At 30.6% G+C, this 15027-nt stretch overlaps 2 protein-coding genes across 2 annotated transcripts; both read right to left on the bottom strand.

The window, feature by feature from the left end:
- Positions 1-3373: 3373 nt before the first annotated feature.
- On the bottom strand, positions 3374-6024 carry LOC124935931 (aspartic proteinase A1-like). Its single transcript, XM_047476375.1, has 12 exons — positions 5698-6024; positions 5555-5615; positions 5358-5452; positions 5169-5281; positions 4923-5091; positions 4807-4846; positions 4627-4685; positions 4436-4549; positions 4193-4360; positions 3989-4111; positions 3826-3905; positions 3374-3458 (listed from the first exon to the last, which is right to left on the bottom strand). The coding sequence occupies exons 1-12, from the start codon at positions 6022-6024 to the stop codon at positions 3374-3376; spliced, it is 1434 nt and encodes a 477-aa protein (XP_047332331.1).
- Positions 6025-9468: 3444 nt separating this feature from the next.
- On the bottom strand, positions 9469-14467 carry LOC124933848 (aspartic proteinase oryzasin-1-like). The gene is made up of 13 exons (XM_047474288.1): positions 14433-14467; positions 11864-12203; positions 11717-11777; positions 11529-11623; positions 11291-11403; positions 11044-11212; positions 10927-10966; positions 10741-10799; positions 10548-10661; positions 10301-10471; positions 10097-10219; positions 9942-10009; positions 9469-9571 (listed from the first exon to the last, which is right to left on the bottom strand). The coding sequence occupies exons 1-13, from the start codon at positions 14465-14467 to the stop codon at positions 9469-9471; spliced, it is 1491 nt and encodes a 496-aa protein (XP_047330244.1).
- Positions 14468-15027: the final 560 nt, after the last annotated feature.

Consider the following 15027-nt stretch of genomic DNA (forward strand, 5'->3'; position numbering starts at 1 on the left):
AGCATTGAAGTGCATCATAGGAGTGTTCTGCCAATGAAAATGGTAGTTGTTGACAGAAAAGGAAAGCACAATGTCATGGAGATCTCTTATGAATGGAAACCAAAGAGGTGTGCTTTCGATAATACTTTTCTGCACAATAAATGTGATAAAGCTAAAGAAGAAGAGCAAAAAAACTAGAAAAGTAAGGAAGCAAAAAATAAAAAGAAGGAAACAGATGAGGCCAAACTCAAAGATCAAACAGTTGTAGAAGAAAGCAAGAAGGAATCTGGGAAAAAGGAAAAAAGTGAAGGAAAGAAAGTAAAAGGAATCAAGGTGAAGAGGAAAAGAAAATTTTCTATAATGCAAAGGATCGGGATAGAAATGGAAGATGAACGTCAAGTTGTTGTTGAGGAAACTCAAGAAGAAGACACCCAAAATTTCAAAGCTGAAACAGAGAATTTAAAAGCCGATAAAGAAGATTCCAAAACCGATGTGGAGTCTGAAGCTGAAGCCAATGATAAGAAAGACAAAAACACAAAAATTCAAGTTAAAGATAACAAAAGTAAAAGCCTTGAAATTCTCAGAAACATTTTTTTCTATTAAATCAGAACGGGCTCGTACAAAGAGAGAATTCAAAATGAGAAACAACAATACTTATCATCCTCTTCAATACAATCTCCTTACATCGTCAGAGGAAAGGGAAGAGGTAGAGGAAGGGGAAGAAGGCCTCTTAATGAAGATAGATGACATGCGAAAATCTCAGACTAGGATAGTTAGGTTTGAATGCGGTCTTTTCTGTTTGTAATCTCTGTTTTTTTTAGAATGTATGAATGCTACTAATCAGTTTTTTAGGGTATTTTGATTGTCATGCTTAATCATATCTAGGGTTTGTCTAGCTTTGATTTATGACCCTCCCACTTTTGGATTTTAATGAAATGGTTTTAACCGTTTTCCCAAAAAAATCAATGAGAAGTAGAAGTGCAAGAAGTAGAATGACGTTTGGAAATATTTTGTTGTTTACGGATTTCATTGTTCTTTTTCATCTTGGCAATAGTGATGGATTGCGACATTTTTAGAGCTGAAGTTGTTCCTCCAAAGTAGTTTTGTTGATGAAAATATGGCATTCACTACATGATCGTGTTAATCACAGGAAAAACATAATTTTGTATGTATATAAACGTAATTTTCTTGAGATTCTTTTAAGTTTGTATGTATATATCGCTTTATGTCTTTCGTGCCCGTTATAAACGATATCTACTTCAAAAAAATTTGGCTATTTTTTGAAAATTTAGTTTATTATGTTTTAGTTGACCAATTATTTTTCAAGTTCTAGACATACAACTATTTATTGGGCATTTAATGTTTTAAAAAATTAAATAAATGCTAATAAATGCGATTATCGTGAGTTGAAAAACACTTCTAAACTCCGGTTGAAACTTTTAAATAATCTACAATATCTCAAAAAAACATAAAAGCTTAAAATTTTTAAAGGCATATTTTTTATGGATCTTGATTTGTGTGTTGAAAATTGATTCTCTTCTTTCGTCATGACCTTGAGAAGCTATTTATAATCGAGTTAAGTCAGATTTGTTAATCAGCTGGATCAAATTTGGGAATGACTTTTGTCTTGATCTAGCGATACTTACCCATTTAGGTTATCATTCGAGCTACGATTATAGGCGAAATGATCACAGGCTAGGGTGATCATTTAACTTTTTTAATTCCGTCATTTAGTTGACTATTTGCGAAGATTCAATCTTTGAAAAATTAAATATTGTAGTATGTTCTTATTCAGGCGACGCGAGGAAAAAGACGACCTAGGTCGCGATCGTGCGTTGGGCATTTTGCGTGCTAGATGTTAGCCTATCATTTGAAAATTGTACACGATAAAAACTGTCTAGTTTGGTTCTGAAAGTTTATACCATTTATATATGCTTCTTATTTTAATTTTGTGATGGAAATTAATTTTTACGCAGTATCAAAAATTAAGCGTCAAAATTGAGACTTTATAGGAAACTCTATAACTCACATCTCGTTGAACCTGAAATAAAGATTTTAATGGGAAGTTAACCATAGGTTTTTTAGATTTTTTCGATTACAACCTCACGACTAGATAGTCGCCACCTAATTTTCTTAAAAGATTAGGAAAATAATTTAGGCCCATGCACGCCACAAATGTAGGGTTTTTTTTCGAGTTAGGCGTTTTGTTACGTGTGGGAAAGGGTCAAAGTGACAGTTATGTCCCACAACGCCCTGTAGGTCTTTACTAAATCAATTTTGGCCTTTAAAATAATTTTTATGCTTTACCTTTTAGTTTTTTTATTTATTTTTTTAGTTTATATTTTTATATTTAACTTTGTTAGAGTTTTATGTTGTGTTTATATTGTGCGACGATGTTTTTGTTGCAGCGGGGATGCGGTAAGTTGGCGTCCGTTAGATGATAATGACGATTAGGGACGGCCTTGGGGTAAGACAACCAATGCACTTACATAGGGACCCCCACTTTTATAGGACCCCATTTTTTATATTTAATAATATCATATTATTAATATTATTTTTTTCTTTTTTTTCTCCTTTAATATTAAATATATATTATAAAAATAATTTTTTTATCTCTTTTTAGTCTCGTATTATAATATATTAATTATTTATATTTATATTTTATTTTATTAATTAAAATTATTATTATTATTATTTTACTATTTTAGTATCCAAAATTTAAATTTGCATAGCCCAATATCTCAGGGCCCGCCCTAATGACGATCATGCGAGGATTGTCTGGTCTGTTAGCTGTAGCCTTCTTCATTGGTATCAACTGCAATAGATCAAAGTCATAAGCCTTAAGGATTTCTTTGAATTCGATTATTTTTTCATCTTTTCACTTTATTTTATTCTGAAAATAAACACACAAAAATTATTATAAACATAAAATTTATTTTACTTTATTTTATTTTATTTTAAAGCTACATAAATAATTATTTTAAAAGGTTATCGCATTTTCCTAAATAATTTTGTGTGAAATCTTTTAAAATAATTTAGAATTTAATGAATTTTTTTTTTCAAATTATTTATTTAATTTTATTTTGGTCTTAATTTAGAATTAATTAATAAAATAATTATTCAAATAATTATTTAATTTTATTTTAGAAATTATTTTAAATTTATGAATACAACATTTATAAAAAAATCATTTTATATTTATAAATTTGAGTGGTAAAATTATAGTGCGTAAAAAAATGAATCAATTTAATGCATGTTTAATCATAAAGAGTATTTAATTGATAACTCATCAAAAAAAGACAATATATGAATATAAAATTTGTCTTCTTCTCAACATAAATGAATTTAACAAATGTGTCCATCACCATTATTATTATTATTATTATTATTATTATTATGTTGCATCTGCGAATCCAACTCTCAATCTTTCATAGTCAAATATTGTGTGATAACGACCCATGAATATGTCTCCCAAAATCCTTCATAGATCAAATTAATCATAATCAAAGGTTGATGAATTAATACATAATTGTCTAGACAATTTTAATAAAACTGATTAAGTGTATTTTCTAGCTTTTTAAACTAAAAAATTATAATTTGACTAAAACATCAAAGATCTCAAATTAAACATTTTAATGTTTAAAAATAAAATTAATCTTAACACACTAATAATTCAAATAAAAGAGTATTTGAATAAGATATTAAAGATCTCGTGATTAAGAATCCTTTAAAGTGAGATTGCCACTAAGTATGAGATTTGTTTTACCTTCTTAATTTTATCAATAAATTTTTCAATTTTTTATTTATTTTTGTAAGTAAAGAGAAGAGAAAGAGATTATGACAAACCAGAAAGGTCCAAGAGGAGGAGCAATATCATAGGGCATAAAGCCACTTATGCAACCACCTCCAATAGTCTTCAATACATACTGATTGAGGATAAATAAAATATTTATTAATAAGAACACAAAATATATAACAATTAAGATAAATAAGATAGACATATATTTACCTCCTTAGGTGAGAGTGTAAAATTTCTACCACCAATTAAAAATGAAACTATAGGCATTGAGGAAATTCGCAAACAGTTCACAGTTGATTGCCTTTGTCGATTTTGTGGCATCGAATCACATAGCTGATGTAAACATTCTTTTTATCATTCATTTGATTCATATGTTAATTTTAATTATTTTATGTGAGAATAATAACTATTTACCTCATCAACGTAATTTAAAATAACATCTTTTGTTTGATTTCTCTTATGCTGACTTTCCATCCACACAACTATCATTTCACAAGTATTGCACCTAAATATATTTTTTTTACTTTTCTTTCTATCAACTCGGCATAATCCAATTAGGGAACAAATTTTCATAGGTTTCTCCTATTAAAAGTTAAAACAATATTAGAATTTGTGTATTTTAAGAAAAATTAGATTTCAAAAATAAAAATAACAAACCTGTACTAGGAGCATGTTCAGAATGGTTTGTCCATACATTCTTACAATTGACTTGCATTTAGGGTTATCTTCTCTATCGGCTCCAATTTCATGGTTTAGCATGGTAATCACAACCTACATTTATAAAAATAATTCATAATTTATCGGCCATTGTAAGAACAAAAAAAAAAATATTTTTCAGTTTTACATACAGTTGGACCTAACAATAAAGAACATCCAGAATCTGCCAATGCAGAAAAACCAGAAATACCTGGAAAATATATTATATAGTCAAATATGACATGTTCTCTCTTTTTTTCTTCAATACACAACCATGACCTCCTGTTAAATAATATCTCTTAATTTAAGAAATAACGGATGAAAGAGCTCACCTATTGGTTTACCGTTGACGGAGACATCACCCATATCAAACTAGTAGAGCAAACAAACTATAAGGATATAAAATAAACAACCATAAAAAATAAAATATGTATATAAATTTCCCAACCTGCCAATAACCCTTGCGAATCACAGGAACATAAGTATGGTTCCCCGTGTAATGTCTTGAATCAAACCCACCAAACACAAGTTCACCTCCTTTCTCTTCTTTTATTTTTCTATTTAGCCAAAATGAGAACACTGGATTCCGAATCAGACCCTGTTTCATCATGTTGTACCTGCAAATGTCAGTGGTTACTCATCATTTTAAGAGGAATATCCTAATAAATTTAATTTAACATAAGATAGTATATACCATATTGGAACAACACCTCGGGATGATATCTCCTGAAATCCAAGGCCAAGAATGCCATCATACTTGGTAATCTTATGCACAGAACCGTACAGTCTTGTTGCTTCAATGAAGTTCTGTAGTTGTAGTAAACTTAAGTATGATGATGATTTGGAAAGTCTATGAAAGGATATGTTGTATAGATATAATAACCTGATTCTTAATTGTTAAACCACCAACTAAAACATCGTCTTGGCTAATCTTGCCAGATATTGAACCTGAACCATAGCCTATTCTAGCAGATGTTCCTTTGCAAATCAACAACATTATTATGTTTCAAGTCAATTATCACATTCCTGCTTAATTGCTTACATAAATTTATTTCTATAAAAGTTGCAACAGACACCAACCGTTCTTTTTATACGTTCTTGAACGACGGGCATAGTATTTGGAATGGTAATAACATGCACGCTGCAGCAGAACAAAGAAAAATTTAACATAATTTTCTCCCCTCTAGTATAATAATCTTGTGTATAAATATGATCAGACTTACGGAAAAGTAGCACTTTGAGGAAGTTATCCACAAATTAGAGCTTCCTGTATCAAAAAGCACAGTGAATTTCTGTGGTGGTGTACCGATTGAAATCTCACCATAGTACTGTACGTTCTCGTAGTTCTTTAGCCCTACAATGACGGTATCATTTTGAGAATCCGGTATTTGCGTTGTACGTCGAGCATCGATCATGTTGTTTTCATCTAACTTAAACTTTTTGAGTCCAATTCTAACGAATCCATCGTTGGATTCAGAAAACACCAGCTGATCAAGAAGGAGGGATGAAAGAAAAAGAGTGATAACTGCTACTCTAAACTTTGTTCCCATGCTTGATCACCTGCAAAGTTGATTCAGAAAATGCAGAAAACGATCGACTAATTAACTAACACGACATGTATAAGATAACTCACCTACAGACGCCTCCGTAGCAAAACGAAGACGCAATGAATGTGAGAAGTAGAAGTGCAAGAAGAATGACGATTTGGAAATATTGGATGATTTCTAGAGCTGAAAAGATGGCGTTCACTGTATGATTGGGTTAGTGACTACGGAAAAGCATCGGTAAAGAAAATGAACCAGATTTAGTGTTATATTCTCTGAATCCGACCATTTCAATAATCAAATTTTAGGTTCACATTCATTTTTCAATCTTTAAAATCTTGAATTTTGGTAATCAAATTTCATAACTTACTCTATTTTTTAATTAACCACATATATATCCAAATTAACCACAGCTCTCGACCCGGCAATCCGGACACTTTCAAAATTAAGCATCATTATATACATATAGATTAGTTAGTTAAAAAATCATTATATGGTCAAAAAACGAGAAATCCGTATAAATAATAGAAGGATACCTGTATCAGGACCACCGACTGAAAGATCTTATTATGTGACTCTTTATTAGAAAAATGAAAAACAATTTTAGATTCAGTAACTTCATCTCTTTTATGCTAAAAAGGGGATGAACATGGACTCGAAAAGACATCACCAAAACAATCGAAAGATATGAGTATCAAACGATCTATCAAAGATTGGGTGAATTATTCGGATCACAAAAATTTAGGATAAAAAATTTGACCCGACTAAATAAGATGTCGCATCGAACAAAATATAACACCAACTCAAATCTAAGTGTGATAAAGAAAAACAAAATACCTCTGATACTAGAATAGTCATGGGTGAATAAAGGTCTTTCCAACTTTTCTTAAATTTTTTACTACATATAAAAGAAAAAAAAATGTTATATATATATTATTATTACACTATTAACTTTTTATATATATATATATATATATATATATATATATATATATAAATTGAAAATATGTTCCTTTTAGTCCATCGGATGATTTTTTTTAACATCGGAGGCCCTGTTTTTTCTTTATACTACTCAGATTTGAGATGATGTTGTATTTTGTTCGATACAACATCTTATTTAGCATGATTGAATTATCCCGGTTTTTTGTCGAGTCCGTGTTTGTCCCATTTTTAGCAGTAAAGGAGACAAAATTGTCGAATTTTGAGTTATTTTTCATGTTTTTACTAATGAGTTATTTGATTTGATATTTAATATGGAGGCTCTCTTACAAATATCCTCCCATAATTTGTACAAATATCTTATTATTTTGGCCATATATGTAGATGGTCGATTATTATTTGAAATGACATTTTTCAACGTTACTTACTAACCATCAGCTAAAGATAATTTTAACTGCCACTTAGAAGAGATTCTCCTTATCCTGTTTTATTGGTTTATTTGACTTTCTACTTCAACGTTCATTTTTTAAAAACAAATTACAATATTGTTAGATATTTTCAGTTATAAATTTTAATTTTTTAAATTGTTATTACTATTTAATATCAATGGTTTTTATTGATTTTGTAAGTTTTATTTTACATTATTGTTAATTAATTTTCTATATGTAACTTCCAATTAATTTAATAAGAATTAAATATTTATCAAAAAAAAACTTTATATACATAATAATATTTATTTTTAATTTATTTTTCTCTTTTATATAGTTATACTTTTTTTTTTATTAAAATGAGTTTATAATATTTTTATTTTCAATATAAACAAAAACATTTTACACCTAAGTCTACGGACTTTATAAATTGAATATTTCTCTTCATTTTAAAATCACTTATTCTTCTCTCTATTAATTATCTTTTCTCAACGGCTCAACCTCATTAATTTTAATGATCTTCTCTTTCAAGTTTTAACATTTAATTATCATTTCTTATTTAATCTACATTTTTTCTACTAATCACTAATGGAAAAAATTTTGGAAGTTCTTTTTCTAGTGATGCAACCACGATGAAGAAGACATGTCATTAAAGATGTCTCGCCATTTCATCATCAAGAAGATGAAGATGTCATTAAAGATGTCTCGCCATTTCATCATCAAGAGGATGAAGATGATGAATTCCAAGTCGATGATGAAACCCAATAACAAGTTCCAAATATGGTTGCGCCTTCAGTTGATACAACATGATCAGGTAACACTAACACTAAGAGACGTCGGACATTTGGATTAATGAACAATATCAAGGTTGTATGCGAGAAACTGAAGGCACATCTGATACCAATTCCGACGAAAGTGTAGGAGACAACTGATTATAGAACATTTCAGATTTAATCTAAGCCAAGTTAGAACTACGCGAGGGTCTAGTTTTTTACAAATTTGAGGTATGCATTGTAAGATACGTAGGCAACTCGAAAGGGTGTGACCCTATATTTTTAAAAATTATTTTTTTAGAAGGCTAACAAGGTTGTTATACGGTCCGGTCCAGCCCGTTGGCACGGTACGATACGGAACGGCTCGGCACGGGAAGCACGGAGTCCCGGGAAGCACGGTATGGTAAGGCACGACACGTCTCAGCACGGGAAGCACGGCACGGCTCGACACGACATGAGCCAACAGGCCGGGCTGGACCAAGATATTTTACTGTTAGGCACAGCACGAGCACGACACGATTAACATGAGGTACGGCACGACATGTATCACTGTTTGGCACGACAGGATGGGACGGGCCAACCTGATGCCGACCTCTAATTTATGTGTTGCAGCTTTGTTTTCATTTCAGCAGATGACGCGATAGGTTGGCGTCCGTTGGATGTCTATGGTTATGGTTGTCTAGTCTATTGTAGCCTTCTTCGTTGATATCGACTCCACTAATCAAAGTCATCTTAAGTCTTATTGATTTGTTTGAATTCAATTAACTTTCATCATTTTTTGACTTTGTTTTAATCCAAAATACATAACATTTATTAATAAACATAAAATTTATTTTTCTTATTTTTATTGTAAAGATAAATAAATAATTATTTTGAAATTTAAATGGCTATCACATTTTTTAAATAATTGTTTAATTTATTTAAAATCTTTTAATATTAATTTAGAATTTAATTAATATTTATTTTCTAAATTATTTATTTAATTTTATTTTGGCCTTAATTTGGAATTAATTAATACAATAATTATTCTCAAATAATTATTTAATTTTATTTTGATAATTATTTTAAATTTATGAATACAACATTTATATAAAAATTAAAAATATTATTTAATATTTATAAATAAGAAGGTAAAATTTTAGTGTTTACTTATTTAATTTTAATGTATCTTTATTCTCAAGAGTATTTAATTGATAACCCAACAATAAACTGAATATGAATATAACTATTGTAAATGAAACAAATTTGTCTTCTTCTCAAAATAAATGAATTTAACAATGTGTCCAATATTATTATTATTATTATTATTATTATACTTCTTCTGTTGCATCCGCAAATCCAACTCTCGATTCTCCCGATTCTCCATAGTCAAATACGGTGTGGTAACGACCCATGAATATGTCCCCCAAAATCCTTCAAGGATCACATTAATCATAATCATGATTAATGAATTAATACATAATTGTCTAGACAAGTTTGATATATTATGAGAAAACTGATGATGTATATTTTCTAGCTTTTTAAACTAAAAATTTATAATTGGACTAAAAAATCAAATATCTCAAATTAAATATTTTAATATTTAAAAATAAAATTAATCTTAACCCACATATAGTTTAAATAAAAGAGTATTTGAATAAGATGTTCAAAGATACGGTGATTAAGAATCTTTAAAGTAGGATAGCCACTCAGTATTGTTCTACCTTCTTAATTTCGTCAATAAATGTTTCAATTTTTTATTTATTTTTGCAAGTAAAGAGAAATGAAAGATATTATGACAAACCAGAAAGGAGGAGAAATATCTAATGATGTAAAGCCACTTATGCAATCATCTCCATTTTTCCATACATACTGATTCACGAACAAATTAAATATTTATCAATTAGAACATAAAATATGATGTAACAATTAAGATAAATAAGATATAAATATATTTACCTCCTTAGATGAGAGTGTAAAATTTCTACCACCAATTAAAAATGAAACAATAGGCATTGAGGAAATTCGCAAACAGTTCACAGTTGATTGCCTTTGTCGATTTTGTGGCATCGAATCACATAGCTGATGTAAACATTCTTTTTATTATTTATTTGATTCATATGTTAATTTTAATTATTTCATGTAAGAATAATAACTATTTACCTCATTAACGTAGTTTAAAATAACATCTTTTGTTTGATTCCTCTTATGCTGACTCTCCATCCACACAACTATCATTTCACAAGTATTGCACTTAAATATTCTTCTACTATTATTACTTTTCTTTCCATCAATTCGGCATAATCCACTTAGGGAACAAATTTTCTCACGTTTCTTTTATTAAAAGATAAGACAATATTAGAATTTGTATTTTAAGGAAAATCAGATTTCAACAACAAAAATAACAAACCTTTACTAGGAGCATGTTCAGAATAGTTTGTCCATGCATTCTTACAATTGACTTGCATTTAGGGTTATCTTCTCTGTCGACTCCAATTTCATGGTTTAACATGGTAATCACAACCTACACTTATGAAAATAATTCATTATTTATCGACCATTGTAAGAACAACAAAATAAAACTATTTTTCAGATTTACATACAGTTGGACCAAACAATAAAGAACATCCAGAATCCGCTATGGCATTAAAACCAGAAACACCTGGAAAATGTACTATATAGTCAACAAATGACATATTCTCTCTTTTTTTCCTTCATTACACCAACATGCATGACCTCCCGTTAAACAATATCTCTTAGTTCAAAAAATGATTAATGAAAGAGCTTACCTATTGATTTACCGTTGACGGACACATCATCCATATCAAACTAGTAGAGCAAACAAACTATAAGGATATAAAATAAACAATCATAAAAAATAAAAATATGTATATAAACTTCTCAACCTGCCAATAACCCTTGCGGATCACAGGGACATAAGTATGGTTCCCCGTGTAATGTCTTGAATCAAACCCACCAAACACAAGTTCACCTCCTTTCTTTTCTTTTTCTTTTCTATTTAGCCAAAATGAGAATATTGGTTTTCGAATCAGACCCTGGTTCATCATGTTGTACCTGCAAATGTGAGTGGTTACTCCTTATTTTAAGAGGAATATCATAATAAATTTTAATTTAACATAAGATAGTATATACCATATTGGAACAACATCTCTAACTGATATCTCCTGAAATCCAAGGCCAAGAATGCCATCAAACTTAGTAAAGTCAAACACAGAACCGTACAGTCTTGTTGCTTCAATGAAGTCCTGTAATTGTAGTAAACTTAAGTATAATATTAGTATTAAAGAATTCATGATGATTTGGAAAGTCTATGTTGTATATATATATATATATATATATATATATATATATATATATATATATATATAACCTGATTCTTAATTGTTAAACCACCAACTGAAACATCGTCTTGGCTAATCTTGCCAGATATTGAACCTATACCATAGCCTATCTTAGCAGATGTTCCTGTGCAAATCAACAACATTATTATGTTTCAAGTCAATATCACCTTCATGCTTACATGAAGTTATTTCTATAAAAGTTGCAACAGATACCAACCGTTCACTTTATATGTTCTTGATCTACGGGCAGAGTATTTGTAATGATTATAACACCCACGCTGCAGCAGAAACAGAGGCAAATTCAACATAACTTTCTCCCCTCATATAGTATAATCTTGTGTATAAATATGATATTCAAACTTACGGAAAAGTAGCACTTTGAGGAAGTTATCCACAAGTTAGAGCTTCCTGTATCAAATTGCACAGTGAATTTCTGTGGTGGTGTACCGATTGAAATCTCACCATAGTACTGCATGTTCTGGTAATTCTTTAGCCCTACAATGACGCCATCATTTGGAGAAGTATCCGGTAGTTGCGGGATAAGTCGAGCAGCAATGCGGTTGTTTTCATCCAACTTAAACTTTTTCAGTTCAATTCTAACGAATCCATCGTTGGATTCAGAAAACACCAGCTGATGAAGAAGGAGGGATGAAAGAAAAAGAGTGATAACTGCTGCTCTAAACTTTGTTCCCATGCTTGACCACCTGCAAAAGCGATATGAAGAACTTGATTCAGAAAATGCAAAACGAATGAGAAGTAGAAGTGCAAGAAGAATGACGATTTGGATATAGACATTTCTAGAGCTGAAAAGATGCGTTCACTGTATGATTGGGTCAGTGACTACGGAAAAACATCGGTAAAGAAAATGAACCAGATTTAGTGTTATATTCTCTGAATCCGACCATTTCAATAATCAAATTTTAGGTTCACATTCATTTTTCAATCTTTAAAATCTTGAATTTTGGTAATCAAATTTCATAACTTACTCTATTTTTTAATTATTTCAATAAAAGAATTTGATCAAAGAAATTTTATTTTTAAAATTATATAGAGAGGGAATTTATAAAAGGAAACAGTGAATAATAAATTTTCTTTCTCATCATAATGTCACATTATTCTTTTCTTCAATTTCTCCCTTCCTATTATTCTTCTATTAAAAAATTTTTATTTTAAAATTAGTTCAGAAATTAATTTTAAATAACAGTTTCTAATTCACATAAGTTTTACTGTTTAGTGAATTATATTTTTATGTTGTATGTATTTAATTATTTTTCCAAATTTTAGACATATATTTAAATTTGACATTTTAAATTTTAAAATATTAAATAAATGACAATATCTAAAATGTCGAAAATAATGAAAAATGAACTAGAATTGAGTTTAGAATATTGGTAAAAAAAAGGAAATTAAAACTAAATAAAACTTATAAATTTTAATGTGTTGAAGGAGATTGATTAATGACTTAAGGTTTTAATGACTTAAGGTTTTAATGACTTAAGGTTAAGGTTGAGTTCTTGTCATTTGTTTTGGGATGAGAAAAATTACTGATATTAAAAGTATATCGAAAACATTGTATCTCAATATATCAAAAATATTGATTTTTAAGGTATACCAAAAAAGGTTAAGGCATGGTATGGATACTGAAATTATTTTACGACTAGGAAAATTCTCGTGCGATGCATGCGGATAAAAATATATTTTTATAACGTCCCACGTTCATCAAATTTGGTGTTCAATTTAAAATATAAAGTGTTATTAGCCTAGTTGGTTAAAGAGGTGTACTTGTTTTTGTTAGGTTGCGAGTTCGAAACATACCTATAGCATTTTTAATTTTATTTTTAACCGTTTAAGTTTATGGGCGGGTCAACCCAGAATCCGACCCAAGTATCCATTTACTCTCACATATATATCCAAATTAACCAAAACTCTCGACCCAACAATCCAAACACTTTCAAAATTAAGCATCATTATATATATATATATATATATATATATATATATATATATATAGATTAGTTAGTTAAAAAATTAAACTTATATTGTTACAACGTTCCACATTCATCAAATTTGGTGTTGAACTTAAAATATAAAATGTTATTAGTATAGTGGGTCAAAGAGTTGTACTTGTTTTGTTAGGTTGCGAGTTCGAAACATACCTATAACATTTTAAATTTTATTTTTAACCGTTTTAAGTTTATGGGCAGGTCAACCCAGAATCCGGCTCAAGTATCCATTTACTCTCACATATATATCCAAATTAACCACAGCTCTCGACCCGGCAATCCAGACACTTTCAAAATTAAGCATCATTATATATATATATATATATATATATATATATATTAGTTAGTTAAAAAATTGAACTTATATTGTGTTACGTGCGGCTCATCAAAAACCTCGGTCCTAAAATATTTTATGCATCCATCTCTCGGCCCAAGTGTGCATATGGGCCCGTTTATGTTTTTTATGGAATAATTCTGTTTTGTTTACTTTCTCTCTTATTTCTTTTGAAACTGAATTCTATTATGTTGGAAGTTTGTTGTAACCGAATACTCTTGGGTAAATCAGCCTCTTTAAATGGTGATGCCCACCCCACTTTTTGGGGCTATGAATTGAATATTTTGGAACTTGGTGTTTAAGTTATCTCTCGGCACTCCTCCCCCTTCTTGGACCGCTAGGTGTGATCTAGTGGTATTTCTCTCCTCCCCCTCGGCTCTTCTCTCCCTAACCTCGAATTCTCCTCTAATTCTATATCCGCTGCGCTAGAGTGTTGAATTCCATCATCAAGAACCCGTTTCTTGAATTAAAGAACTTGAAAGGCTCGGCCATAATTAAAAATCCTAACATCTTGGTATCAGAGCTGGCCGATTCTCAACATGGTAGAAACTCGCCAGCAATCGGAAATGGATGCGCTCAAGACCCTGATCGAAAACTTGTCCCAGCAAACAGCAGCAATGCAAGCTGCCATAGACCGTAGATTTGATGTGGCCGAAGAAAGAATGGCGGCCCTTGAGAGCGGGGCATCTGGAAACATGCAAGAACCCCGCCACAGACCCTATGATGATAATTCTTGCCACGGTCCTTCACCATTTAGGCCCCCGCACCCTGGCCAGAACCGCGATCAACACTATGCTCCTCCTACTCGGCTAACCAAGGTCGATTTTCCTCGGTTTGATGGGTCGGATGTCGAGGGCTGGCTAATTTCTGCCGAGCAATTTTTCAGAGTGGACAAAACTAAGGATGCCACGAAATTAGAAATCGCCCCCATTCATTTTTCTGGAGAAGCAAGAATGTGGTACGGGTCATATCTTCAAAACCGAAATCATACGGAGGCCCTATCTTGGGCCGTGTTCAAGAGAGACCTTTTGACTCAATTCGGGCCATCTATACATGATACACCAATGAGACAGCTAATGAACTTAAAACAGGTTGGGTCGGTTCAAGAATATAATCTCCGGTACATGTCGATCTCTCAAAAGTTATTACATATGCCAAGGGACTACGTCATTGATTGTTATTTGTCCGGTC

The sequence above is a fragment of the Impatiens glandulifera genome, chromosome 4 (genome assembly GCF_907164915.1).
Source record: "Impatiens glandulifera chromosome 4, dImpGla2.1, whole genome shotgun sequence".
NCBI lineage: Eukaryota > Viridiplantae > Streptophyta > Magnoliopsida > Ericales > Balsaminaceae > Impatiens > Impatiens glandulifera.

What these genes read in the sequence shown, in the direction of transcription:
- LOC124933848 (XM_047474288.1), bottom strand. Translation starts at nt 14,467, where the DNA reads ATGGCAGCTTGCATTGCTGCTGTTTGCTGGGACAA. An exon ending in AGAGATGTTGTTCCAATATG is followed by an intron (nt 11,213 to 11,290) that starts GTATATACTATC and finishes TCACATTTGCAG; the next exon opens with GTACAACATGATGAACCAGG. An exon ending in TTTTAAACTACGTTAATGAG is followed by an intron (nt 10,220 to 10,300) that starts GTAAATAGTTAT and finishes TGTTTACATCAG; the next exon opens with CTATGTGATTCGATGCCACA.
- LOC124935931 (XM_047476375.1), bottom strand. Translation starts at nt 6,024, where the DNA reads ATGGGAACAAAGTTTAGAGTAGCAGTTATCACTCTTTTTCTTTCATCC. An exon ending in CGAGGTGTTGTTCCAATATG is followed by an intron (nt 5,092 to 5,168) that starts GTATATACTATC and finishes TGACATTTGCAG; the next exon opens with GTACAACATGATGAAACAGG. An exon ending in CTTTATTGTTAGGTCCAACT is followed by an intron (nt 4,550 to 4,626) that starts GTATGTAAAACT and finishes TTATAAATGTAG; the next exon opens with GTTGTGATTACCATGCTAAA.